Source organism: Amblyomma mixtum, chromosome 4, assembly GCF_055824585.1.
Source record: "Amblyomma mixtum isolate Tamu chromosome 4, ASM5582458v1, whole genome shotgun sequence".
Taxonomy (NCBI): domain Eukaryota; kingdom Metazoa; phylum Arthropoda; class Arachnida; order Ixodida; family Ixodidae; genus Amblyomma; species Amblyomma mixtum.
The window spans coordinates 44982514-45007827 of record NC_143015.1 but is presented as its reverse complement, the minus strand read 5'-3'; the positions used below and the strand labels follow the sequence as shown (position 1 = coordinate 45007827).

At 44.6% G+C, this 25314-nt stretch overlaps 1 protein-coding gene across 1 annotated transcript; it reads left to right on the top strand.

The window, feature by feature from the left end:
- The first annotated feature begins 4414 nt into the window (after positions 1-4414).
- On the top strand, positions 4415-25314 carry LOC149346388 (cytochrome P450 3A4-like). Its single transcript, XM_089541315.1, has 5 exons — positions 4415-4597; positions 7316-7505; positions 9760-9968; positions 16924-18118; positions 25247-25314. Exons 1-5 carry the CDS (start codon positions 4415-4417, stop codon positions 25312-25314), a joined length of 1845 nt encoding a protein of 614 aa, XP_089397441.1.

Genomic DNA, 25314 nt, shown 5'->3' with positions numbered 1-25314 from the left:
CAGTTGGCACAGGCGCTCCGGGATCGCTAGCTGCTACCTGTGCACAACTCAGGACGCCCGCAGATCAGCCTACTCCTATGCTGGCAGAAAAAACTCAGAGTTGGATAAGCCTTTCCAGCTTCACGATCTGCGGGCGGGTCTGGCCAAAATGAAGAGTGGCACCACGCCGGGCCGGGACAAGGTCACCGTCAAACTTTTGGCGAACCTTCCTGATTCAGCGTACCAGTGCCTTCTAGAATACATCAATGGGATATGGACGGGGGAAACGCCGCTCCCCATTGACTGGAAAACGGCCCTTGTCCCCTTCATCCCGAAGGCCGGGAAACCGATCGACACGGACAACCTCCGCCCCGTCTCCCTCACCTCATGTGTGGGCAAATTGATGGAGACGATGGTGCGGGATCGGCTGTCCGAGTACCTCGAACAACACAACACCTTCGCGGACACTATGTTCGGATTTCGCCCACATAGATCCGCACAGGATGTCCTGCTCCAACTCGACCGCGAAATCTTGAACCCCATTACACACCCCCAAAACGATAAAATAGTCCTTGCGCTCGACCTCAAAGGAGCATTCGATAACGTATACATATATAACTCACGAGATCATACTCACACATTTGAGTCAAACTCACTGCGGCACCAATACCTTCAATTACGTTAAACAATCTCTCACGGACAGACTGTCCTACATCAAAATACAGGACGAAGAGCACGGACTTTTCCTGCTCGGCACGAGGGGGACTCCACAAGGCGCGGTGCTGTCCCCTCTGCTATTCAACATTGCCATGATGCGCCCACCCGCCCTACTGGGTGCGGTCGAAGGGGTCCAGCACGCGCTGTACGCCGACGACATCACCATCTGGGCTACGCAAGGACGCCTGGGGGATATGGAGACCAGCCTGCAAACAGCCGCCAGCATAGTGGACCGCTATGCTCGAGACTGTGGTCTGCAATGCTCCCCGCAGAAATCGGAATTCGTGCATTTGCGTCCCTCGCGCACATGCTGGACCCAAATCAATCTCTCGTCGCAAAGCGGTCCCATTCGCGAATCAAAGGAAATCAGAGTCCTCGGACTTTTCATATACAACCAGCGACGCTGCGAGACAACACTCGCCAAGCTCTGGCAGGTGGGGGACCACGTGGGCCGCATGGTCCGCCGGGTTTCCAACAAGCGCGGTGGGTTACGATGCAAAGACGCCTTGCGCCTGGCGAACGCATTCGTGACCAGTCGAATCTTGCATTCGACTCCCTACCTCCACCTGCGGAAACAGGAGGAGGATGCCCTCGAGATCATCCTCCGCAAAATCATGAAACGCGCGCTGGACCTCCCGGTCTCTACCTCTACCAGCCGCCTTTTGGCACTGGGGATGGTGAGCAATTTTAGGGAGCTTCGGGAGGCCCACCTCAACAACCAATACACTCGTCTCACAAAGACAGGGTCGGGTCGCCGCCTTTTAGCCCGACTTCACATCCAGCACACTCAATTCACAGAGAAAAGATGCCGCCTTCCCGTACACTGGAGACGCGCCCTCCACGTGCGGCCTCTCCCCACCAGTATGTCCAAAGAGGATCATAATAGCAGGCGCCTGGCGCGGGCGGAAGCCTTGGACCGCCATTTTCGGAGCAAACCAGGAGTCTCCTACGTGGACACGTCCGGCCCGGACCCCAGGGGATGGTACACGGCCGCGGTCGTCCACGAGGGTAAAACAGTAGGCGTCCTTACTTTCAAGGCCCAGTCAGCAATTCACGCAGAAGAGGTTGCCATCGCTTTGGCAGCCTCTCACACCTCCTCCAAATTCATAATCACCGACTCGCGAGGGGCTTGCCGTAACGTCACGCAAGGGTGGGTTACTCCCCTAGCTTATCGCATTTACCAAAATTGTAGCCGAGACTCGGATCCCGCGCACCGATCTCTCGTTTGGGCTCCAGGTCACCAAGGCGTCCGCGGAAATGAGGCAGCCGACGCCGCCGCCCGCGCGCTCTCTCTCCGGGCATTTCCCACCGGACCCGACGCCGACCAGGACTTTGATTTCAATCAGATTTATACTTTTAAAGAAATATGCGAATATTAGAAATCCACGCACCAAACTCTTCCCACCCCGTGCAAACGGCTAGGGAAGGTCAACGAGCGGGTACTCCTGCGCCTGCTCACCAACACGATGTTGTGCCCGGCAACTCTACAACATTTCCATCCTCAATTCGACGGGCGGTGCTCACACTGTGGGGAGGTGTCTGACACCTACCACATTGTGTGGGCCTGCCTGCAGAACCCATCCCTACCCCCTATCCCAAAACCCACCCGAGAGGACTGGGAGGCGACCCTGTCCGGTTGCTGCACCCTCGAGGCCCAAAGGGCCTTAACGCAGCGCGCCCGGGCTGCGGCAAACGCCAACGGGGTACCTGACTAGGCATCCCACCTAGTGGTTGTAAGGGTGTGACCCTTCAAGTCACGACCTCCAACACCTTTCCCTATGATTTAATAAATGTTTTCACCACCACCACCACCCACTGGCTGGAGCGACCTTTCCAACAACTTACCTGCCATCACCTGAACACCAGTGCTTCTTAGCACGTTAAAGAACCACTGTAATGATCTCTTGCGTGAATCTTAACAACGCAGTTTTTATCATCGCACCCCTTGTGTTCTTCATATATATTAAAATTAAGTTAAGTTTCGGGGGATAAAGTTGGAAGGCAGTTAGACTGTTGAAGCTTGAAGAGAAGTGAAAGATAAACAAGATCAATAAGAACATGCTTCCACGTTGCTGTTGTTTCGAGTACTAGGTTGCCCCTAACTGACCCCAGTGTGTTCCTCAGCGCGCCGCTTGAGCGCTGTAAGTAATTTATTTGATGCCTTCAGAATAACAGGCCCACATTCTGACAAAGCATGCAGCTACTTCTGACATAAATATTTAATTCCGAGCTTCATACAAAACAAACAGCAGCTTTAAGTACGTATTTTCAAACTTTTCCTAGCAGCGGAGCGCCTGGTGTCCGAGGTCACTGAACAGCATTTTTTAATTGGATTCCAGGGAGGACACTGAGGCCACGTTTAAAGGCCACAGCTTCACAGCGCATGACTTGACTGAGGACAGGCATTCCAGGCAAGTTGGAACTGCTTAGTGCTTTTTTCAGTCACCTTGTTTGTAAGAACTATGAAACTGGCCAACTCATCTTAAGGTTATAGCGTTAAATTTTGCCATATTCAGTTTGCAATGCCCGCCTATCCAGAGCCAGACATTTCTCACAGCGAAAGTGATTTAAAAAGAAGTCACGAAGGGTGTGCAGCAAGTAGACACAACTTCTCTGTACAATTCACTGTGAGTTTGCAGGAAGTACTAGTAAATTATATTGGGAAGTGTTGTGTATAAGAGCTAGCGAACAGTATCTTAGCGACAAGCTATTTGCTGATTATTGTCATGCTAAGTAACTCAGTGGCCGAATTTCAAAGCACGTCCGAAGACCTAGACTGGAAATGCGAATGGATGGGTGTAAATTTATAATGAACAATCATAAAGTTCTCTTCATAGTTATAAGGAATTCATAACTCATTAGAAATCGTCGAACCGCAGCGATAGATCTTTACGGAAAAGCTATAGAACTTCACAGGAACTTAGAAGTTAAAGAAAAGTTCGTCCTGGTCCGATCTTCATTACGGAACCATCGCCCGTCTGGGAAAATCAATTGTAGTGTGAAGTGTTTTCCGAAGCCATTCCGCCTAAACATGCTAAGTAAAATATACCCCACACAGTACAAGAGCGAGTGCCCGTGGTGTGGAGACAAGCCAACCCTATACCATACCACAAGGGCTTGCCAGAAAATAGAGGAGCTACCCAAAATAGAACACCCGAGTGCGGAACAATGGGAGAGGATGCTATCCAGCGACATCCTGAAAGTCCAAGAAGGACTAGTAAGGCGTGCACGCAGGGCAGCTACCCTCAGCGCAGCCCTGGACTAGGGGAACCGACCCTGATGATAAGATGGAAGACTCCATCTGAAGCCGCAAAAAAATATTGTAAAATAGAGCAAATAAACGTTTTCCACCACCACCGCCGCCGGAAAGCAGGAAGACTGCTTTGTAAGTGTGTAGAGTATTGACATTAGTGTCACAGCACCTCGTCAAAAAGGCTAATTTTCCTAACCTTTCAAAATTCTTCACATGTTTCAACTCAAAAGTCTCTAGATCACGGCAGAAGAAGTAAAAGTGGATTTGAATGTTAGCTGGTTCTATTTATGGCTCACAGGTATGCGAAATAGCAATGAATAATACAGCGCATAGTACGCCAGCCCATTACTCAGCGCATTTTGTATTTCGGTCTCTGAGTGACGTTTTAATCATCTCTCGCTTTCCTCTTTAGGACGGCATCTGAAATTAACTACAGTGCCTTCAGTGCGCATCAAAACCGTCACCATGGAAACTTGGAACGTAGTCTTAGTTCTACAAGCTGCCCTGGTCGTCGCTGCGTCCACTGCCGCCATGTGGGTACTTCAGCGACGGCGTAAACATGGCCTTTTTAAAAAGCTTGGTATTCCTGGACCTAAACCTGACCTCCTGTGGGGCAACTGGAAGCAGCTACAGAAGGATCGCCTGCAGGTAAGCCTACTTTTGACTCACCGCATAGGGTTCCAAAATATCTAACCTTCTGACTCAGAAAACCTTTTCGATCTTTATATATGGGCAGAATGATGAAAGAATACAAAAAGGTATCACTACCAAGATTGATAGAATTGTGGCCCCGAAGAGAATGTCACCATGTATCCTTTTTGAAACTTACCTCGTCATAAACGAAACAGCTCGACGACTTTAAAGTCGTTTACTAACCAATCACGTCGTTTACTAACCAATCACAAAACATCTCTAGCATAAAGAATACTGAAAGATGATATTGTCACGTAGTGGTGACTGCAATCCGGAGAGCAGGAACACGCCGAAAATGGCTTTTAAAGAAAACTTTATTGGGGCTGACAAAGAACTGAATGATTCGGCGGCGGTGTAGCAACAAGCGCGCTCGACCGAGTGCCAACCGCTCTCAACAGTGCTGAATTTAAAGCTGATAGCCAACTTTCAAGATAAAGCGTGTAAAATTAATTAACAGTATGGAAAAACGTAGATTCAGCTCCTCCTGGATGCAATCACTCGAGATAAGTCTGGTCGCTTCTTGCATCGCAAAGTGTTTAAGCGGCCTGCCGCCGCCTTTGAAGAACGAACAAACAAACTGTACAAAGATTCGCTCTGATATCGGCATAATTCAGTACAGTTTGTTCCTGCCATCATAGCAATGCAGGAATGTAGATTTCACTGTGACCTGACCGTTGTATCCTGCTGTTAACAGCAGTTGCCTACTCAAGCAAGAAAATATCTGCATATCTGAGATCACGATAGTGATATTCTGCACACCAAACCACACTGCAAACTTGAAATCATTCAGGAATCTTCTAAAGATATATCTGCTAAGAAGGCAAAATCTATTGAATTATTAATTTAGCCAATGATGCTTAATTAAGGTGCTATGGAGCGTTGTTGATTGGGATAAATTGAAAGGAGCTGGTTGTTGAAACTTAGACTTAAGCCTGCCAGCACGCCATCCAGTAGATGCAGAGCAAGAAATAATTAGGCTGAATACAGGCTCTGGAAACGCGCTGTGGAAATGAATATGACAGGGCTAACGTCAATGTATGCGAAGAGGGCAAAAAGGGTCAGGGAACAAACACGGGTAAATGATGTCCTACTTGAAAGGCACAAGACAAGGTTCACTATGATGATGATGATGATGATCTGGAATGATGAGGATTATTCGCGGATATCAAGCTACCACAGTGACACCGTGGCTCAACGATCTTCAGCTTGTGGAATTGAAAAGTTTTCAGAAAATGTTTTGTGTAAATGGGGGTGCTCAAGAAAAAATCTTCCAACACTTCTCCGCAGCATGTGAATGTTTAGGACGGAAATATGATAGCCATTGCGCTGTAAACATGACAGACACTGACAGGATAAGTTATTGCCGTGATTATTAGACATCGATGATGAATCAATTGAGATGCTTTGCAGCATATTCATAGAACAAAAAAACTGTTTCAGTGCAGCTGTTTCCCTCCCGTTGCTCGATCGATTCTGTCCTATGAAAGATTTTGGGGCGAGCGCCAATGCAGTGGTGTATTTGGTGACGGGTTCAACACTTAATCAGCGTTATGTTATAGGCATCGGGCGCCAGCCATGCTTTTCTACTGTCGGTGCTGCTTTCAGCACTATCTGTGGCCAGTTTTGCGACGCTGGTTGCATTGCTCCCCGCATCAGCAGACGATTCAACGTGCACGTTGCATACGGTACCTCTTCGTTGGCACTTTAGCAGTGGTGTTTCCGCCGATCAATGACATGTGAAATTTCTTTTGAGTGACAAACTTGACTAAAGACATCAAGGTTTTTGAATCCGGGAACTACCACGGAGTTAAGGAACTTGTGACCTAAGATGTGAGTAAAGTAGTGGCACCTGCCGCGGGCGGCCTGTGAGAAATGAGCTATATGAAAGCAACCAACGAGGATATTAGTCTGATTTATTTTAGGCTGTGAGAGACGCACTTATTCCCACGAATAGAAAGGAATGAAAAAGTCTGTAAGTTAAGCACGGACTTTCGAAACTGCTTAATACACAAGTTGCCAAAAATATGGACTCGTCGCATTGAGATAACGAGAATTTTAGTCATTGCGCAGAACATCCCTGCACTGGCTATGACGGTTGTCATAGTGTTGGGCTCAGGGTAGATTTATACTACGTGCTTATTTATCTTGTACGAAAATCTTTCTTTTCGGGTTTTTGTATTTCGCTTCTAAAGAAATGTCACAGCTATCGCCCGGATTGAGCCCGCGATCATACGCTTGCAAGTCCTATGCCAAAGGTAATAAGCGTTCCCAACGACTGAAGAGGTCATGAGAAGCTCTTGACGAACTATGTTCTCTTGTTGTGGCTGGCGGGTGCCTTATTTTAGTAGCAAGTTTTAACTGCTGTAAATCGATAAGACTATGATTGTTCAGAAGGAACTGCAGATTGAGCGCTGGTTTCATCTGAAAAGAAATAACGCTTCCTCCACTGATAGCAGCTCAGTATGTGTCTTGTAATTGTAGAAAAAAGTAATTGTGACCTCGGCTTTATTCTCCATTGGTTCTAAGTATGATAAGAATCATAACATGACGGCGGAATATCTTACGCCCATAAAGCTTATTTGTGGACAATGCTTACTTCCTGCATCATTTCATTCACATGCGCGCCCATATGTCGCAATCGTCTTTCAGTATCATGATTCCTTTTTCGCACAGGTTATGTCGGAATGGATAAAGCAGTACGGGAAGGTGTTCGGTATTTATCTTGGCGACCAACCATTCATGGTTATTACTGATACCGAACTCATCAAGGAGTGCTTCATCAAGGGGAAAAAGGTCTTCCAAGATCGGCCTATGTACTCCATAAATGTAGAACCACTGGCAAGCTCCATGCCACTGGCCACAGGTATGTTAGAGTGTGAAGAGAAGCGGTGAAACAGTTGTTATCAGCTGTGATTTTCCATACTTTTGGAGGCCGAATTCAACATACGGTGAATTTGATTTCCACCCTGGTATACAGGAGAATTAAAAGAGCGCAATAAAATGTTACCATCTAGCAGTTTCGCTGTTCTAGTCGCTAATAGCAAAATGTAAAATGGTAGCAGCGTTGTCTGAATTTCAGTCTTGCTTTAAAGAGAATCCTCAGATCAGGCTATTTACTGCTGCCCTTTAAAGAATAAGATCGAGAACACACACATAAGCGCATATAAGAGTTGTGACAAAATTGAAAGGCTTTTCATCAGTTGCTGCTTTGTGGTAGGCGCTTATAATGTTGATATCTTTCGCAGAGAGTAAATTACAAGTCTTTCGCAGTTCTTGTCAATAGTTGCACTAATGAGACAAAATAAAAACATTCTGAGCGCTGCAACACACAGAATGGAATGTCATTAGATACTCATAGCACAGCGCGGACCGCTAACGCTTTCCGCGTACAGCGGCCCAAAACTACGCTAGAGCTGGCTGATTCCGACGCGCAAGGCGCAGGTGCTGCTAACGAGAACGTGGCGCCATCAGGTTTATCTACGCATGTCCAGCGGCGGCTCACGTGGAGCGGTACGCGGTAAGCAGTATGCTTTACGCTACATATATCTGCTGGTGTCACGCAACAACGGTGTGTAGCGTTTTAGGCCATGCCTTAAATTATGTGAGCCAGCCTGCGAAAACTTTAGTGGAAATCGAAAACAGTGATACACCCACTGCGAGGTTTACAGTGACACAATCCTGGAGCCGTGTCGGGCGAGGTCCTTTGCTTAGCACAGAATAGCTGCTTAGTGAAGACAGTCAGCATATATTCATAGATTGATGGATTCAAGAATCCGCCGGAGTACCACCGTTTAAGAAAACTAGGCTAATGTTATCGTCAAAATTCCTTAGTTTTCATGCCTTCACAAGATGTCTTTGTACGCCCACATTCTTCCATTAGTATGCGGCTACGGAATCTAGACGATGTAGCATAACGCGCGGCAGGCATGCATGGCTCAAAATAAAGCGCGCTGCTTAAAGTAGAAAAACTCGCCAAGAAGTATGCCATATGACTGAAATAATCTCTGGGAAATATGCTTGCAAATATAGAGATGCTGATAAAAATATGATAGTCTGTGAGGAGCTACCTTTTAATAAGCACTGGTGTAGCACCCTTGGTAGTGCTCAGGCGTAGACCCTGCAGGATTATATTTCATTTCATTCATTTCATCCTTAAAGGCCCGAGGGCATTACATAAGGAGGGGCTCTTCTATATTCTCAGGAGGAACGCTTCTGAATTTGCGATAGAAGAGAGGCTTTCTCTTTGGACATGTCCCGGAGGCAGATGTTCTACGAATTACGAACCGTGCAGCAAGCGTGACATCCGAAAAGCATCACTGTGTGCCACTAGGTTTAATAATTCGCATATAGTATACATTAGCACAGTCGTTTTGAAAGCCATCGGGCTTAAATGAATGGAGCAATTCACACTCTCAATCCCGCAAAGAACGGACTCCTTCGATACTGTTCAGTGCTGCCTAACTTGCAATGAGAAAAAGCCCAACCCCGTTACTAACACCTGCGTTTATCAGCAGACTGGATCTCAAATGTCTAGCGTCTTTGGACAAGTGTTCAGTGTGTGGTATCACGTTCCTTTTCCCCGCGCCATCGGGCTTGACGGAGATATGGCTGCCGTGCCCAAATTTTCCAGTCCCACACACCCTGTTATCTGCGGACACCTCGAGAGAACAGCGGGCTTCGAAAGCATATTGGCTTTCCTCCAGACCTCATACACAAGCGCAAGTTGACTTCAACGAGTTACAAAAATTATGATTTCCTGCTTAAGTGTCCGTTCTCTGAGTGTACATTCACTTTATCCACTGAGTTCTAGTGCCAAGTACGAAAAAGTTTAATTTATCACCTTTAATGACGACGATGCGAAGGCGATACACACGAAAGCTTGGATGCGAATGTCTGTCAGGGTTAGCTTTGAAGCTTCCAAATCCTGTGGTGGGCAAAAATTTTTCGCTGACACTACAACTGTCCCTGCACACGTGCTCGCTTTTTCGCTGAGCCTTTGAGGCATGTGCGTTGTACACAGAAGTTTATGAACTAGCACGCACGAAAAAAGCGCCTGCAGGTACATGTAATATAATACTGTTTTGACTGACATTTTCATATTCTCTTCATCGCCGCAGGAGAGAAGTGGCGGAATCTCCGGGCTTTGTTCAATGCATGTTTCACCGTAAGCAAAGTGAAGGACCTCTCTGGACTTGTAGATTCATGCGCGGACCGGTTCATTCAAAATCTGGACGACGCTTGCCGTTCTGGAAAACCTGTCGACGCAATTGAGGCCTCCCACGCAATAGTGCTGGATTTGCTCACCAGGACGATTCTATCCTGGCAGGTAAATTATTGAAAATCTATGTACTAGCGCATCAAATTCATAAGTATTGTAGAGCAGTTGGTGATTGATGAAGTGTTCAACAAATTCAATGCCGGCAGAGCGTAGTGGTGATATCCAACGTGCTATTTAGGACGGTTGAGTGTGAATTCAATAGGCCTGATCTCCTGCATCTGCATAAAAGGTGTTTAATATTCACATACCTTTTAGATACGCAGAATACTATAAAACGTCGCAGATTTAGGAACAGACGATCGCACGAATTTAAGACCATCTTGAGAGAGAGAAAAGCCCTTTAATGAAAAAGCAGAGAATTTGACCAGGCGTCAAAAAATATCTGGCATGCTACTCTATGTCTATGTCTATGTACTCTATGGCATGATAGAGTATGTCGGCCATGGTCAGCATGGTCAGTTTCTATTAGAGTTGCAGGCCTATGGGAAACTCTCCTTTGTTGAGCGCTAGCTATGGTTATAGTTGCTTCTGCCAACCACCTACTATTCGCATGCCTGTTGTACTCGTTTTTATTGTTCCAGGCCTCTCAGGCGGCAACAGGTAATCGGTTTGGTTTGGTTTAATTGGTTGGTTTATGGGGTTTAAAGTCCCAAAAGCAACTCAGGCTATGAGAGACGCCGTAGTGAAGGGCTCCGGAAATTTCGACCACCTGGGGTTCTTTAGCGTGCACTGACATCGCACAGTACACGGGCGTCTAGAATTTCTCCTACAAAGAAATTCCAGCCGCCGCGGCCGGGATCGAACCCGCGTCTTTTGGGTCAGCAGCCGAGCACCATAACCACTGAGCCACCGCGGCGGCCAGGCAACAGGTAATCATACAGTAGTTGATGCCAGGTAGTGGATCTCATAGCAGTAGTTTTTGCTCGGCAAGTTGGTTCATGTTTTCTAATTGAGAACAAGTTGCGCTTACGCAAAAGGCAGACACACGAAGTGGGGTTGACTAATCTGGCGCGAAATTGAAAGGAAAAGCTTAAATAGGCGCTGATGAAAAGCCCGCCCCGAAGTGGGAGATGCAATTAAAGCCAGTGCGCATGCCCTGCGAAACGCTCCATAAACTTTCTTTCCTTTCTGCACATGGAAGTCAAATGCAAACCATGAATTGTGAAGTCCGATTCTCCGCAACCGAAAGACAATATTTGCCCCCAGTGATTTAATTTTAATATTTGCTCGTCTCGAAAACTTCAGAAACGAACTTAGCGTATTTTCCAAGGTCATGGCCAATTCGTATTCTCTTCAAGGAGACAATCTGTATGGGAACAATATATGCTACAGGTATTGTTCTGTCGCACACAATGTCATCAGTGATTCTATGCCTGATCACGCCGCTGCTACTATCAACAGGTCATCCGAATTTGCAGGGAGTTCATGTAATTGTCGCGCATATCAACCCAAACGAATGAGAATAAATGTATTTCTGGCGTGTTTTCGCGTGTACTATGTAGTGCCTGTAATAAAAGTGATAATCTCTCCTCGGTTATTGACACGCGCTCAGTAGGCATCGTAATTTCAACCTAGACCTGACTATCTACGGATATTAATGAGGATTAAGTATGTGAGTCCGAGTGTACTTACAAGCTTTAACGCTGTGACGGTAACTCACGGCCAGGTCGCAGGTTGGCTTGCAGCATTGAGAAAATTGCCTCGAATCCTTGTAGCGTTTCTTGTTCATTATTCAAAGCTGGCAGCGATGCAAGACGCGACCAGATCTACCTCGATTGATCGCATCCAGGCGGAGCCGATTCTATGTTGTTCTGGAATGTTGCAACCTTGCACGCTATATGTGGAAAGTTCGCTGTCAGCTTTAAATTGAACACGGCCGCGAGTAGCGGGCGTTCTATTCGACAACCGCCGAGAACTCTTGAAGCCCCCGCGGTGTCTCAGTGGTTATGGTGCTCGGCTGCTGACCCGAAAGACGCGGGTTCGATTCCGGCCGCGGGGGTCGAATTTCGATAGAGGCGAAATTCTACGGGCCCGTGTACTGTGCGATGTCAGTGCACGTTAAAGAACCCCAGGTGGTCGAAATTTCCGGAGCCCTCCACTACGGCGTCTCTCATAGCCTTAGTCGCTTTGGGACGTTAAACCCCGTAAACCAAACCAAACTAGGCCGAGAACGTTTGTTGCTACGCCGCCGCCGAGTTATTAAGTCCGTTGTGGGCGCAAATCAGCCCGATACAGAGTTTTGTCTAGAAATCATTTTCGCAGCCTTTCTGCTCTCCGGATTGAAGTCACCACTACGTGTCTATATTATATCACCTATAGAACTTGTGTGCCCCCGTGTACTTAGCGAATGCAATAACATTTTTTCTGTGGCTGCTATCGACCACCGTGTTCGACCGTTACGTTTTTTACTGACCCACATGATATGCTCAACGAACTCGTTACGCACTTTCCGCCATCGCCTCCTCTTCTTCTTAGCAATGTTTTCTTTCTCGCAATTAACTGCTAGAATCACATTACCTCTAATATGCTATGTTATCTGAGTGCCCTTCTATCGTGAGTTTATTTCTGTACTTTAACCTAAAGCCCGCTTGTATTTAAAGATATCCTGAAGGCATAGCGAAAATAATAGATAACCTTAAGATCTGTAGCAGTCCAGGCCCCGACAACATATCGCCTAAAATTCTAAAAGGCACCAAACTGATTTCCAGTTTGATTTTACAGATAATTTTCAATCAGTATATCGCCACAACATCAATTCCAAGTGACTGGAAAAAAAGCACCGTAACCCCTATACACAAATCTGGCAGCCGTTCTGATCCTTCGAATTACCGCCCCATTTCTTTGACGTCCATCTCTTGCAAACTGCTAGAGCACGTACTGTATTCAGCCATTGCATCCCACCTTGACGCCTATTCTTTTTTTCATTCAGAATCAGCAGGGTTTCCGTCGATGCCTTTCATGCAAAACACAGCTATTCGAACTCATAACAGACCTTCACCTTAATCTCGACTCCTGCTTTCAAACTGACGTCATTTATCTGGACTTTTCGAAAGCATTCGACTGCGTACCCCACCCTCGCCTCATGGCCAAACTTTCGAACCTTCATCATCACCCGCTGGTTTTATCGCGGATCCACTGTTTCATTTCTAAACGTTCGCAACGCACTGTAATAGACAACCACCATTCTTCAGTTACAAGCGTCATTTGGGGTGTTCTTCAAGGCTCTGTGCTCGGCCCTCTTCTTTTTTTTGTATTTATTAACGACCTTCCTTGCAACATATCATCGTCGATTCGCCTATTCGCAGACGACTGCGTTCTGTATCGACGCATATCATCAAACAACGATCACGTCTGCCTCCAAAATAACCTCAACGAAATAACCAACTGGTGCACACGGTGGCTGATGACATTAAACGTTTCAAAATGCAAGTACATGACAGTATCACGTAAATGCAATAGCTTAAATTATCAGTATTCTTTAATGTCAATCCCCCTAACACAAGTCGAGTCCTACCGGTACTTAGGAATAACAATCACTATCAAACTTTCATGGTCAGAGCACATCTGAAACATAGTAGCTGAAAGTTCGAAAGCGCTCAACAGACTGAGAAGGTACCTAGCCGTGTCCCCTCTATTCATCCGCAAACTCGCTTATGAAACATTCATTGCTACTAAACTAGAATACGCCTAACCGACTTGGAATCCGCACCAGTCATACCTAATTCAAGCATTAGAATCAGTACAAAGTCGTGCAGCCCGATTTATCACTTCATGTTATGATCGCCGGACCAGTGCTTCTGGCATAAAATCATCGCTTGACATACCGCCACTGTCTTTTCGCCGTACAATGTCCCAACTCTGCCTTTGCCACAAGTTATACTACAGTTTTCCTCAATTGCACTGCACACTTCTACTCCCTCCCAATAGAAAATCTCGTCGTGTTTTTAACAGTCTGAGTATACAGCGTTTACATGGTTCCACCAATGCGTTTCAAAAATCCTTCCTGCCATCCGCCATTCAACAGTGGAATGAGCTGCCTGAGGCAGTTGTAACAGAGCGCGATCCAAATAAATTCAAAACCCTGCTTTAATCTTATCTTTTTCCTTAGTGCACTTACAGTGCAATGCCCGACACTTTTGACTACCACATCTGGACGTGTTACATTGTTGAACCCTTGTGTGCAAATCAGTGTTCCCGTTTTCCTCCTCTTGATATAGCGTGATGGCCACGGTGTACCTGTGACTGTTCCCTTTTTCATTTTGTAATCCTCTGTTAACAATTTGCCTTCGTCACTGTTATATTTCAAATGTTCCTATTGTTTGTGATTTCGTTTTTTTGCTGCCCCCTTATGTAATGCCCCGCCTAGGGGCCCTTAAGGAAAAATTGATGATGATGATGACACATGCAACAATGAGATAGCATCTTAGGTCTTTTTCTGATGATTGCATCTCAACTAATTCCTTTATCACATCGCTACTGAGTTGAGTGACCACAATATTATTTCTTTTCCCATTCAAACTTCAGTCTATACTAAAAAAATCCTCGAATTTAATTCGCGATTATAGAAATGCTTTGCTTCTCTAAAGAGTGAACCACAAAAAATTCATTGATGACAATATTCCCCGTAGGCAAACAGAATCCATCGAACAACAGCGTAATTTATGGGAAGAAAATTTGCTGCACAGATTGCTGAGCCCGTTCCAAAAATATTTATATAATTAGACTCCAATGCTCCAACGCTGAATGCATGCTTAAGACATTTGCTCAACAACAAGAAAAGCCTATCTCGGCATGCTAAGATAGTAGAGACATCTGATCGTTGAGATACTTATTTTACTCCTAATGCAGCATTAAAGGAAGCCACAAAATAAGGTAAAATTATGTTTTACCAGGAAGCCTTACCGCTCCTTCTTAAAGGTGATCGAAAAAAGTTGTGGAATGTGTTAATTAGTAAAAAAACATACTGTAATCCTTCACGATCAGTGCAACAACTGTGCAAATGATCATGAATACTGCAATATTCTCATGGGGTATTTGCTTGCTGTTTTTCAACCGCTTACACTACAATCACCCGTTCCTCGAAATTGTTAGTATCCACCATTAATGTGTAGTGATTGATTGTGTAGACATGGCCTCTTTGGTTCAAAAGTAGAGGCTTTGCTCCTGCGGTGGCTTTGACGGCATAAATATCAAAATCTTGAAAAAGTTAAGTTACATAGCCATAATCGGTATTACGTGAAATATATGATGATTACCGTCTATCTGTATCCCAACTGAATAAGAGGTAGGGTGTTCTGTTGTATAAATCAGGAAGCACTCGTTCAACTTTTATTGACAGGCCCATTTCATTGACTAGTGTTTCGTGTAAGGTCTTGAACACGTCATCTACTAGTACCTTGTGCATTTTCTTGGCACTAACTTATTCATGTCCCGGAACATGGTTTCAGAAATCTTTTTAATGCGACACGCTGCTTGTATCTTTTAAAAAAAATGCTTGATGCAATCCGACATGAAAATGCATTAGGCTGCACCTTCTTTATCTTTAGCAGTTTTTGGCCATTTTTCTTAGAATTATCGATTTATTAAGACCTGTTTTCATAGTTTCGGTATCATTTTATGCTTTACTAAGTGTTTCCTGTGAAATCAATCGTATTATGTTTGTTAACCATGACTCGTATGCTACCTCCGTAACATCCAGTGTTCCGTGAGGTTCAGCTTTAGGACCTCTTCTTTTCTCAATTTATGTCAATGCCCTATCTACACAAGTAACTTCCCGCATAAAATTATTTGCTGACGATTGTTTGACCTAGCGCATTATTTCTGACCGGTCTGGCCATGCTGCTTTAAAAGATTTCCTTAACATTTTTCTGGCGTACGGATTGCGCCATTAGCTCTAACGTGAAAAATTCAGATACAAGTCTCCTGACATCTGTGTGACGATCCGACTTCCCATTTACTTCGCTGTCCTTCGCTGGGGTCAGTAACATCCAATCAATATTTCGGCCTTCACATTACAAGTATTCTCTCATAGAAAATGCACGTTCACCTTCTAATACCGTTTATTGCATGTTTGGGTTCCTCTGCCATCATTTCTCGTCTCTCACAGTGCGAGTAAATTTTCTCTATAAAGCTATAACAAGGCTGAAACTGAAATATGGATGTTCTGTCTGAACCCATGGTCTTATAATACTATCACAAGTAGCTGAATTCATTCATAACCATGCCACCCGCTTTATTCCCCCTAATCAAGAACCGCTAGTATATCTTAACGTAAAATTGTCCTCAATCTTCCTGATCTTCTTCTTCGTAAGTATCTTCCCCTTTCCACGTTTCGTAATATTTACGATAACCACAATTTTAAATTATAATCGCATATTCCTCCATGCCGCGTGTCCAAACACCCTTCCTGCCTCCATTGTCATCATCACCGATGGTGGCAGCTTCAAGAAGTGCACCCACGATTTTGCATGACCTTCCTCTCTGTAATGGCCTCGGGCCTTTAGGGTTACCAAATAAAATTTGGCTAAGGTTCAACCCGGCTGAACCTACGAGAAGAACGAAAGGAAATCCGGCAGTATATATAGCGTAGAATGGTGTGATGGCATTGCTACGTGAACGCTTGACGTCACATCCGGCGATGCGAATCTCCGCTCTAAAGATCCAGGTCAAAGGTCAAAGTCAGACGTCGAGAGACCACCGGTCTTCACTCACGCGTCTGCTGCTCAGTAGCTATAACAAAAATCAGGCGAAACTGAGTTGTCAGACGTGTACTAGAGCATTCGCTCTAAAAATTTTCTGCGCCGCTTGTAGAAACATTAATAGCTCGTTGGCAACAATAGATGGCTGCGCAATACTGGTGAAAAATCTGCTCATGTCAGGAAAAGAAAAAGTTTTTTTCGAATTTTGGGACTGACATTGTGGTGTTTTTTGAAATGTATGTAGTGGTAATGTCATTAACCTGTTTTGTGTATAAACAATAATTCTGTTTTTATTTTCTGTGCAGCTAGACTGCCAGGCGAAAGGCGATGATCCAGTCCTAAACGCACTTCGAACTGTATTCAGAGAAATAGAAAGTGCGGTGTTTGAGAGCACCTTTGCCTATCCGGGACTCCGCATATTGCTTCGTGGCATCTACCCATTCACAGCGTTCTGCAAGGCTACACAAGAGATAATGCGCGGCATTCTGGACACCATCAACCAGCGTAGAAGCGGAAAAGAAGCACAGAAGAGCGACGTGCTGCAGCATGTAATCGATGCGCAGTCAGCAGCGGGAGCTGCTTTGGAAGGTAAAATCACGAGTAGCCATTTAATGGACGACCGAACATTGTTGTCAAACCTGACAATACTATTCTTTGCTGGCTTCGACACTACTTCGGCGGCGCTTGCCTTCCTTTTATATCTTCTCGCGAAACACCCGGAGGAGCAAGACAAGATACGAGCTGAGATCATCGCGAAGCGTAAAGGCAAACCTCAAGTGAAAAGAACCAGCAATGTGGGGATTCCAACCGACCGCAAAGAGACAGAAGTACCGCCTGTCTTGAAGTCGCTTGAGAACCATCAGAGGCTTAATGCTTCCGGCCATGCGGATTATCATTTCCACCATACTGTAGCTGAAGACGCCCAGGCCTTCGACAAAGTGAAAATAATCAAGGATGAAGGTGAGGCAAACAAGAGTTCGCAAACCTGTGAGAACTTTGAGTCATTAAATATTTCACTACCTTGCAGCGAAAATAGCGACTTGGATGTCGACGCTTTTACGAACCTTGAGCGTCTAGATATGGTCGTTCGGGAAGGACTGCGCCTCTATCCGCCTACCCCAGTCATGGTAATGCGCCAGTGTACCGAAGACACTACCATTCTTGGCCGCTTCATTCCAGCAGGAATGTCGGTCGTGTCACCGCCCTGGCACGTCCACAGGAATTCAGAAATATGGCCGGAACCAGATCGCTTTATCCCCGATCGGTTCTCTGCAGGACGGCGAGAATCCACGCCAGCTACCTACTTCCCATTCGGACTTGGCTCGAGAATCTGTGTTGCGCAGCGGCTGGGGATGATGACGCTCAAGAAAACGCTATACAATGTGGTGAAAAACTATCACCTCAGTCTGGATGAGCAGGTTCCTGATCCGCTACCGGTAACAGTAAAGAACGTTGTGCTGAATCCGGCAGGGACTGTGAAGATTCATTTACAACGAAGAATGCCGAATTAGTTTCAATGACGAGAGAAGGATGGACATTTGGACGGTGACAAGACCTGCACCTCAGTCTCAATAACATACATTGAATTTGTTTCTGCTGGTTCTGCTTACTCATAGATGATTCTCCGCACTCGCAGAAATAAGAAAATGGGGCTTTTAATTCCTCCACAAAACTTGCATTGACTGTAGGCCCAGGTGCTAAAAGTTGCAAAAATTGTTGCCTTAGTCTTCTCCTAAGCGCTCCGCCGATGTGGCTATACTACTAGTTGTACAAGTGAAACTCGCAGCGGCCACAGAATTGCGCGCAGTGCAGCAGGAGCCTGCTCAGGGTTTTTAACCAGCTTCCATGACCAAATGTAGCATTTACACGAGCGCATTTTATGCTACTTCTCAAGTCCTCGAAATAAAGAAAAGACATTGAATAGGCGGAATTATTGCCATACATTAGGTCGTCAGTGATATTATGAACACAGAAACCAAAAATATGCAGCTAAACATATGAATGTGCTGACCAGTGTCCTGCCAACAGATTATTCAGCGTGAAGTGGCTAGCGCCTGCTGCAGCAAGCACAGCTTTGTTTTAATGCACTGGTAACTAACAGCAACTGCAAGCATACGGTAATAGAATCAGGTCAATACCGTTATTCAGATGTGTGCTCTCTTTTTGCTATCTCACCCAATTTATTACCTGTGTTATCTTAGTGAATATGTGCTACTGGGACTTTGAATTGGTTCGTAACTTAAGAGATTTATCTGAAGGCCTACAGAAGCTCATGAGAACCTACAGAAGGCTTCTGTGCTGCCCCAAAAATGACATTTTGTGAGATGTTTTTGCATAGTTTGCGAGATTGCTACGGCCCTAAAACTTGCGCTAGAAATAAGTCTGTGCTCATTGCAAATAGCAACGCATGTTATTATATGCGCAGTGAATATTAATTAATGTACAACATTTGAAGTAAGCGAAATACGAAGTCTACAACAGGTACGTTTTGTTAGAGTTGCGAATCTGCGAAATTAAAAAAAAAAACAGTCCACCGAAAAAGAGAACTGCGTCTACAGCTTTGTGAATATATGCTTATCCGACGCACTCAGGAGTCGTTTTTGGGTCCAGTGGTTTATTATTTAGAGCCGGGGCACGCAAAACAATCGTAAATGACAAAAATTACGCATATTTGAGGCCTGTAGAGTCCGATATAATGAACAAAACGCGAGAATATTTAACAGATTTGTGGACCATGCATTTTGAAGTCAGTCGAAAAGGACTTTGTGGGTAAATTTTGTAGTTAAGTTTTTCCTGTTCAAAGTTCTACGAAGCCATGAAAGCCTGCTCCCGTTGTTTTTCTTGTTTTGTAGAGCTGGATTTCAAAACGTTTAGCCACTAAAGCGAAAACCCCCTCTGAGGTTTCAAAGATAAGGTATTATTGACACTTTCACGAACATTGTTTGCTATTTGCAAGGCATGCCATGCAGAACTAAATTCACTGCCCTTTCTAATTATGAAGGACCTAGTACTTGTGTTTCTAGCGTAATAAGGACAGAGCTACGGCAAACGTGGAAATATTGTATAAACGTTCGGATGCCACCGCAAGAGTGAAAGCGTGCCTCAGGACATCGGTTAAGCGCAGGGAAGATTTTTAAACAAGTGTTAGCCAAGCTACATCATTCAACTACTTTTACATAGTAATTTGAGAGCATTAATTGGCCCTTTAAAGTTCGTACCTGCACAAGGAAGACACGTACAAACGTGCAGCACTTATGACATGTACAGCGCAGACCTTACAACTGTTTTCTAACTTGGGAAACAGCTCCTATTTAAACAAGTGAGAATGATGGCCATAGGCTATAACGGTTTGAAGTATCAGCAAAACAAAATAAAAAGAAAATACACACATGTGCCTTAAATCAGCAACAGCCACGCCATATATGACGTGAAGCCAATAATAAACAATTCGAATTCTCCTACATTTATGCTAAACGGCCACAACGAAGTTTTCTGATAGTTCAAGGCGTAAGCAGACGACAGCGCAGCTCGTGATTCTTGTGATTGTTGCAGAAGCGCCGTCACAAGCTCTGCGGCCAGCCTTCTTTTTTCTTTATTCTGTATTTACATGTGCTGCAGGCCCGTCTCGTGGGCAAATATTTCTATAGATGTACTCCTAACTGTGTCTTTCAATAATTTGCTCCAATGAGTAGTGAGTCCTTATGTATGTCCCAATGAGTAGTGAGTCCTTATGTAGTGAGTCCTTATGCTCGGCGTGAGCCACCGCGTGAGTCCAAGCCGCCGCGATGGCTCATTATGGTGCTCGGCTGCTGATCCGAAAGACGCGGGTTCGATCCCAGCCGCGGCGGTTGAATTTCTTTGGAGGAGAAATTCTAGAGGCCCGTGTACTGTGCGATGTCAGTGCACGTTAAAGAACCCCAGGTGGTCGAAATTTCCGGAGCCTTCCACTACAGCGTCTCTCATAGCCTTAGTCGCTTTGGGAAGTTAAACCCCATAAACCAAACCAAACCCTTATGCTCCAATGAGAATAGTGAGTCCTTACGTAAGTCAACACGGCTAATAGGCTGCTCGATAGTTTTGCTGTGATTGAGCCGTCACGAGTGCCTGCAAGGTGTTTTAAGATAATGCGTTGGGTTTCATTTAAAGCGACTGTGTTATAGGAGGCAAATAAATTTCAGTCTCGAAGTTAACCAGCGCTGCGATACCGTGTGTAGGTTTGCTTTTGTTCTTAACTCGCACACGCTGGAGCAACGGGTGTACACTGAATATATGTAGGGCCAAATTTTTTGTTCACTCAATTTCCTGGATAAAATTTTTTTGTTACGGGCTCCATATGGAATCCGTATACTCTAATTGAAGCCTTACAAGGGTTTTATATGCATGAAGTTTTATTTCGGTTGTGGCGCTGCGGAGTCTTCTTCTGAAGAAGCACAATTTTTTTGTTAGCGTTATAGCAGATAGCATCAGTGTGGGGCTACCAACTCATGGTTCATGTTAGAGTAACCGCCAATTATTTAATTTGATGAGTCTTACTAACTGCAACGCTGTCTAATGTGTACAGAAATTCAAGCGGCATTTTCCTTTTAGTAAAAATATGCTAGAAGTGTTTAATGCATTTAGCTTTAATCCCCATCTTGAACATCATGCTTTAATTGACTGCAACAAGAAATTTCACTCATCTTGATCTTGCCTGGTATTTATGGTAGAGTAGATAACTCAGTCATCTGCAAAGAGCCTAACTTGGACTGGAAATTCAACACATGATTGAATATCATTTATGTAAAGAAGAAACAAGAGGGGTCTGAGGACGGAGCCCTGAGAAACAACCGAAAAAACTTCCAAAGTGCTAGAAGCAGGCAGATGTGCAAACGACAGACTACAGAAATATAAGACGTCAGTTATCAACACCGGAAGAGGCTGCCTTTCAAAGCACACAATGAGTCACAATTGCTATTCGTAGTACAAGGTGTACTCTTAAAAGCTGTAAAGCTGGAAAGATAAATTTTTGAGGCTTTTGATATAGGTAAATTCCATGCCAACTTTATTGCACCAAGTCCGTTTTATATTTTAGCAAGTTGTTTTTTTAACGCGCACATTTGACTTCTGTTTCATAACATGCATGTGTTACTTCGCGCACCTTACAGGTTTGCGGTTGGACGCTATGCTTCCTTCGTCTACTCTTTTAATGTAAGACTCACCTTTGTTACGGCGCCTTTCAGCCTGTTGACCAGCCGTTTATTTTTGTTTCCTCTTTTCTTTCTGTCTCTACATTGACCTCAAGGCGCTGCTTTTGCTAAAGTAAGGTGTTCACACAACCAATTTTTCCCCGCATACCACTACAGGATTTATAGGAAGCTGTTGCTGTTTTGGTTGAGGATAACAGAGTTAGGTTCCTCTGATTCCATGCTGCGCATTATACCTTGCATCGGTGTTGGTGATCCTAATCAAGAACGCGTGTTTTCGATTAATTTTGTTTTTACTTGTGGCCTTTTAGGCCTGTTGTCATTGCGGTCGGTGGAATAAATTGTAGCTAGTATTTAAAGAATAAATCTCTCGGAAGTTGCGCATTGTACATGTCATACGGGGGTACCCAAAAGAAACCGGACTTATTTTTTTTTAAACTTATTTGTTCACATTTTAAGCACAGACCTTCAATCTCCTTCAAAGTATTCCCCACTTGCAATGATACGCTTGTCGAATCTTTCATTCCATTTTTCAAAACATTGTTTAAATTTATCTTTTGTGATGCTTGACAGTGCCTCCGTCGTTTTTTTCTTCACCTCGGCAACATCAGCGAAACGCTTTCCAATCACCTATTTTTTCATTCTAGGAAACAAAGAAAGTAGCACGGGGCAAGGTTGGGAGAGTATGAGGGTTGAGGAATAGGGGTCATGCCATTTTTGGTCCCAAATCGTCGTAGAGACAGGGCTGTGTGAGCAGGGGCATTGCCATGATGGAAAAACCAGTCACCCGACCACCACAAATCTGGCCGCTTCCACCGCACACTGTTGCACAATCTTTTCAAAACATCCAAGTAGAAAGCCTGGCTAACTGTCTGACCCTGCGGAACAAATTCGCAATGGACGACTCCTCTCACGTCGAAAAAACAAATCAGCATTGGTTTGAGGTTTGGTTTCACCTGACGAGCTTTCTTGAGGCGAGGTGAATTTGAAGTTTTCCATTGGCATGATTGTTGCTTTGATTCAGGATTCGATTCAGGAACACTTGAGGTGTCCCCATAGCATCGTCCTTGTACGTCTTTCTTAATATTTCGAGAGTTTCCATTCAACTTTTTCCGAGCAAAAATCAGAATTTCATCGGCGCACGCTGTTCACGAAAATCAGCCATTGCAAAAACGACATTCACACAAGACAGTCGTCACTCTAAAACTCTGCCTAAACTACTCTGACCTCCTTCAACGACAGCACTCGGCTTACTGACTCTGGAATGTTCGTTCTATGCGGTCCTAGCGGCAAAACTCAGTACCACAGAAGCTTTGCCGACCAAAAATTTAGTCCGGTTTCTTTTGGGTACCCCCTCTTACGTGCTACTTATGCTGCCATGCATTCTTCGCACAAGTATTTACCTTTAGCAATGAACCAGCATTCCTAGGGAATAGTACAAATTGCCCTTGATATGGTAAGAGAAGAACAGAAAAGTAGTACTTGATTTGCTTTGTAACAGTGTATGTGTTCTTTTCCAAGAAAATATACAGCCAGTCTCCGATGAAGTTAGCTATCTTTATTTATTTATGCATACTGCAGCCCATTTTTTTTTTCTGCGCTATGGCAGGAGTTCGTATACAAGTAAAAGGCGCCAGTCACCCATAAGGCAGAACGAAAAACATAAACAAACAAATACCGCGCGCAGGTATAATCAGATATGCTCGCAGACATTCATACAATACACTAACAACCTTCAATGCCGTCATGAAAGTTATTCAGCGGAAGAACCTGGGTGCTTCAAAATCCGAGTTCCAATCAAGTCTTGTTCGAGGTAAAGACTGCAATTGAATAAGTTTGCCCGCGCGTAGAAAAGTGCAATGTTTAGTGGGTGGTAGCTTCTTAATGAGGTGAGTTGGGCGAACATTTGTTAAGTCTTTTGCGAAAGACGATAACGAGAATTGTAATGCAATGCAAAACATTAAAGAATCAGTGCGGCGACGTTCTGAGAGAGCAGTTAAATTTACTGACAAAGAAAGTGCTATAGACGTAGAAAAATATCACCGAAATATGAAACTAACTTCTTGCCTCTGCCCAGAGTCAAGTTTCCCGATTTCGCCAGCCTTGCTCGGGCTCCGGACAGCAGATGCATATTCAAGAAGAGGACGGACTGCAGACCTGTACATGTACGACACGGATACCTAAGTTTTCTTCAAGGCTTTATCACGGATTAAACAAATGTGTTAAGACCGTGACATGTTATTCGTAAACGCTACCTCAAGTGCTTCAATCTAGAAACTCTTTTTAGTAATGGGCTGTTTAAAGAGTAGCTAAAAACTCACGGAGACTCTTTGTTGTCGGAAGTGAGGAAAGCAGCTTTCTTGAAGTTTAAAATCATCTGTTTTTTGTCCCACCAGGCAGAGAAATTGGAGGAGTCACTAAGGCGTTTGTGGGCCTGGTAATTATTAATGGAGCAATACAAGACGGCATCATCGGCGCAGGGGTGAATCTGAGATGTGAAGTTGAACAAAAGGTCATTTATATAAAGCAAAAAGAGTAGAGGGCCGATAAGAGAACCTTGAGCTCCAGAAGTTACAACGATGACAGAAGATTCGGCGTTGTTATAGGAAACGAACAGTGAACGTTGAATGAAAAAACTGGCAATCCAGTCAACTAGGCGAGCTGAATTTAGTATAGACTATTTTTTTTTTACTTTGTAGTGAGGTACTGTGTCAAAAATGAAAACAAATCGGTAAATATGGTGTTAACTTGACCACCTAAATCCGGGCATTCAAATATGTCGCGCCTTAGCTCTAGCAGTTGTGTTATTATGGTAAATCCTTGTCTGAAACCATATTCAGAATTGTATAATATGCTATGGGATTCATGGCATACCAATATGAGCTTATGTATAATATGTTCCAAGAGTTTGCAAGACTGTATGCCAGCGAGACAGGCCTGTAATAAAACAAGTTAAGCTTATCGCCACACGTATGTATGGGTTGCGCACTGCGTAATGTCACGCAGAGCCGAGTCTAAAAACTTAGGGGGGGGGGGGGCACTTAAGCTCTGCCTTAAGAGTATGAAGCGTTTGCCTCCCACCCTTAAACGTCGTACGCCGCACAACACGCTTGCTCGATCTGTGTGTGCAAGAATTAGGGCCCAACGATACGCCGCGGGCGAATCATGTGGAGGTGTCCATAATGCGTATGCAATCGGTTTTAAATATTTCGCAACGCCACAGGCTCAGCCAGGTTTCGCAAGTTATGTCTATATTCGGTACTGGCTAAAACTAACCTCTATAATCAACAGATGCTTGGCGCTCGTTTGTACGTTGTGGTCGTCACTAACCAAAATTTAAGGGAATATTGAAGCTCGGCTTTAACGCTATAACGTGATAGCGTTATTGGGTTAATAACTCTCATATATGCGGCATTGGTCATTCTCTACTTTACATTCATAGATGCCTCGGAGCCCTCACACCATTCCAGACGCAGTGGTGCAGCGGTTAAACGATGCACGACTTCCCTGTGA